Source organism: Cebus imitator, unplaced genomic scaffold (genome assembly GCF_001604975.1).
Source record: "Cebus imitator isolate Cc_AM_T3 unplaced genomic scaffold, Cebus_imitator-1.0 Scaffold13, whole genome shotgun sequence".
NCBI lineage: Eukaryota > Metazoa > Chordata > Mammalia > Primates > Cebidae > Cebus > Cebus imitator.
This window is the reverse complement of record NW_016107328.1, coordinates 10,871,342-10,875,645: the sequence shown is the minus strand read 5'-3', so window position 1 is coordinate 10,875,645 and position 4,304 is coordinate 10,871,342. Positions and strand designations below refer to the sequence as shown.

Genomic DNA, 4,304 nt, shown 5'->3' with positions numbered 1-4,304 from the left:
AAAAAAAAAAAAAAGAAAAGAAAAAAGGACTGAGTTGTGAAAAGGGGGGTTAAATGCTTTAATGACAAGAAAAAAAAACTGCACTAGAACTTACTCATCATTACCATCTTCATCTTCCTCTCCTCAACCTCTTCTCCTCTTTTTCTCGCTTTTTTCAGCCTCAACAATTCCCTTTTTTGCTGCATCAGGCTTTCCTTTAGCTCAATATGCAGCAATATCCTTTCTGTATTTTTCCTTCAGCTTCACAGCCTTTTCATAAGGCTGCTTGTCATCTGCAGGAGTGTTAGTCCACACCCCTCCCAGTTTCTTCGCAGCACCACCGGACAGGCCAGGATGTTCTCCTACGATTTTTGGGCCATATGGAGAACAGAACAAGAAAAAGGCTGAAGGAGGCCTCTTGGGTGCATTGGGATCCTTGAACTTCTTTTTTGTCTCCCCTTTAGGAGGGATATATGTTTTCATTTCTCTTTCATAATGGGCCTTGTCTGCCTTTGCCATAGCTTCAAATTGTCCTTTCTCTTTAGCAGACATGATCTTCCACCTCTCCGAGCACTTCTTAGAAAACTCTGACAAGTGGACTGAAGCATGCGCTGCTTCTTTCTTATGCTCCTCCTGACAAGTTTGCACATAAAATACATATGATGGCATTTTGTCTCTTGGCCTCTTAAGATCTCCTTTGCCCATGTTTGGTTATTGTTCCTCAGCGAGGCACAGAGCCACCTAGTGCCCGCCTGACTCTCACTTGTCGCGGCACTGTCTTTATGGAGCTCAACTCTTTTGAGCTCTGCCTATAATTCATTTTTAAAACCGCAGAGCTCATAAAACAGCAACTCAAAGCAAAACAAAAAGCAAACCCCAAAGTTCAAAATGAATACTCTGCTTTTATTTTTGAAACAGGCATTTAATTTAAAAACACATTTTTAAAAATGAAATTCTAAAGTCATAAAGAATGAGTTAAGTTTTAAAAATTTACTTTAAAACTTGTACCCTGTTAGTACATAGCTCTAGGACCCCTCTCAGGTTCAGACCAGCTTCTCTATTTGTCTTCTTCCTTTGTGGGAGAATCTAGAGATTCGGCATCTTTTCTTCAATTATGTGGCTGTCAACACGCACTATCCCTTCATAGATTGCTGGGAGTTGTGCGTGGGGAACTGTGAGGGAGTGGGAATAGGTGAGACTCAATTGTCAGGTTTGCTGATTTCTGTGGTGTAAATACTTTCTTATTTATGTGCTCCCACTGCGATGTCACTGAACATGGAGTTGCAAAGAGGTGCTCACTATACAATATTTCTACCATACAGATAGAATCGACACAAAAACCTTTAAGGACATAAATCATGGGAAGACATAGTAAAAGAATTAGGGAGTGATAAGTGTGGAGTCTACTGTCTTTAGTTTTAATATAATTTAATTGTAAATTTATGTAATTTGATTTTTTAATTTTTTGACATAGTCTCCCTCTGTCACCCAGGCTGGAGTGCAGGGGCACGATCACAGCTCACAGCAGCCTTGACCTCCTGGACTCAAGCAATCCTCCCACCTCAGCCTCCTGAGTAGCTGGGACTACAGGTGCATACCACCATGCATAGCTAATTTTTTTTTGGAGAAATGGGGTCTCATTATGTTGCTTAGACTGGTCTCAAACTCCTGGGCTCAAGCAATCCTCCTTGACTCAGCCTCCCAAAGCTGGGATTACAGGCATGAGCCACCATACCCAGACTGTAATCTGATTTTTAATGAAGGTTGTGTTTGACAACTGGCTCACAAAATTCCTAAAAATTGCAAGCTGCTAAGAGCTGGCTCTAGTACACTATTGTTTACTGCAAATATGAGGGAACTCAGAGAAGGCTGAACTGTAAATTCCCAAAGGCAGTGTAGTGGCAGAAAAATGTGATACCTTTCCTCATCCATCGTAAGGAACAGCCACCACTCCTATAGCAAAAGACAGATTAACAAGAGAAAACAGCCAGGTGCAGTGGCTCATGCCTATAATGCTCGCATTTTAGGGACCAAGGTGGGAAGAATGCTTGAGTCCAGCAGTTCAAGACCAGCCTGGGCAACATAGCAAGACGCCGTTTCTATAAAATAAACAAAATTAGCTAGGTGTGGTGGTATGCACCTGTAGATCCAGCTACTCAAGAAACAGGAGCCAAGAGGATCGCTTGAGCCCAAGAGGTAGAGGTTGCAGTGAGCCGTGATCATGCCGCTGCACCCCAGCCTGGGTGACAGAGTGAGATTCTGTCTCAAAAAAGAAAACAAAATGAAAAGAAAATTATAACAAGGCTGGGAGGATGCAGTGGCTCACGCCTGTAATCCCAGCACTTTGGGAGGCCAAGGTGGGGAGATCATGAGATCAGGAGTTTGAGACTTGCCTGGCCAACATGGTGAAACCTCATCTCTACTAAAGATACAAAAAATTAGCAGGGCCTGGTAGCACATGCCTGTAATCCCAGCTACTCGGGAGGCTGAGGCAGGAGAATCACTTGAACCTGGGAGGCAGAAGTTGGCAGTAAGCTGAGATTGCACCATTGCACTCCAGGTTGGGCAACAAAGCAAGACTCTGTCTCAAAAAAAGAAAGAAAGAAAGAAAGAAAAGAAAGAAAATTATAACAAATTTCTTCCATCAAAGTTTCACATGACACTACAGCCTTCAGAAATGAAGACCCATTATCCCCCAAAGCAGGGCACCACAGTGATTGCAAAGTGGTGTGATTTGTAGTTGTGGATGCTGCACTTGTATGAGATTCTGAACCTCTGTTTGGCAATGTTTGAATCTTCTTGGTTAATATTGTTTTGGCAAATACAGGCTGTAAAGGTTTAGATGATGGCCGCATTTATGGGCAACACACTTGGCACTGATAACCCTGTTTCCCAAATACTCCCCAGATAAACTTCCTGCAGTAAGAGCAGTAGGTGGGCTGCCTCAGGTATCTGTTTCCATAATCTTGTTTCCATTAAACAAGCATAATTTTGTCTCCATTGATCTGTTTTATTGGTGGGGGAGAGGGGTGGGTTTGGAGATAGGGTCTCTTTCTGTCACCCATGCTGGAGTACAGTGGTGCAATCATATCTCATTGTAGCCTTGAACTCCCCCACCTCAAGAAATCCCCCACCTTAGCCTTCCAAGTAGCTGGAACCACAGGTGTGCACTACCACTCCTGGCTAATTTTTATTTTAGAGACAGGACCTCACCATGTTGCCCAGGCTGGTCTTAAACTCCTGGTCTCAAATGATCCTCTCACCTCAGCCTCCTAAGTACCTGGGATTACAGGCTTGAGCCACCATGTCCTGCCCTACTGGGGTTATTACCACAAATACTTTACCCTCTGGCTGCGGGTTCAGCCAGCCTTGGAAGGTGTCCAGGATGTTGACCATGCCAGCCATGCACAGCAGCTCCCAGTGAAAAAAAAAATAGCTCAGAGCAATCTTTTGAATCTATGCTCCTATGTTGCAATCCTCAAGCTTGCCCCAAATAAATTCTCTAGTTATATTAATTTTGCCTCAGCTTCTTCCTTTTAGTCCACACTGGAATTGTTAACAAGGCAGCCCTACAAATATAGCTAGGAAAGCTCATTATTTTCTTCTTTCTTTCTCTCTCTCTCTCTCTCTCTCTCCCCCCCTTTCTCTCTCTCTCTCTCTCTCTCTCCCTCCCTCTCTCCCTCCCTCCCCCCTTTCTCTCTCTCTCTCTTTCTTTCTCTTTTTTTTTGAGTCTCCCTCTGTCAGCCAGGAGTGCAGTGGCTCAATCTCAGCTCACTGTAACCTCCACTTCCTGGGTTCAAGAGATTGTTGTGCCTCAGCTTCCCAAGTAGCTGGGATTACGGGTGTCAGCTATCACACCTGGCTAAAGTTTTTTTTTGTATTTTTAGTAGAGATGGTGGGTCTTACAACATTGGCCAAGCTGGTCTCAAACTCCTGGCCTCCCAAAGTGCTGGGATTATAGGCGTGAGCCACCGCACCCAGCCTATTCTCTAAACAATAAACAGCTGTGAAAGCTCATTATTTTTTCTAAACAGTGTTTTTCTAGTCTTTTTATCTGTAGGTACTTTGCTTAAAAGAATTCCAGATGGCCTGAGAAGCCCCAGGAGCTTCAGAACCCTTTGTCAATTACCAGAGGAAGATAAGGCTTGTGCAAAATTGGTGCCAACCAGAACCGGCAGCTCCTTGTTACCTTTAGATCATTAAGATATCATCATCGGGCCAGGCGCGGTGGCTCACGCCTGTAATCCCAGCACTTTGGGAGGCCGAGGCGGGTGGATCACAAGGTCAAGAGATCAAGACCATCCTGGTCAACAAGGCGAAACCCC

At 44.1% G+C, this 4,304-nt stretch overlaps 1 protein-coding gene across 1 annotated transcript; it reads right to left on the bottom strand.

The window, feature by feature from the left end:
- Positions 1-103: 103 nt before the first annotated feature.
- Positions 104-710, bottom strand: LOC108283399 (high mobility group protein B1-like). The gene has a single exon (XM_037728892.1). It carries the CDS (start codon positions 682-684, stop codon positions 202-204), a length of 483 nt encoding a protein of 160 aa, XP_037584820.1. The 5' UTR covers positions 685-710; the 3' UTR covers positions 104-201.
- Between the last annotated feature and the right edge of the window lie 3,594 nt (positions 711-4,304).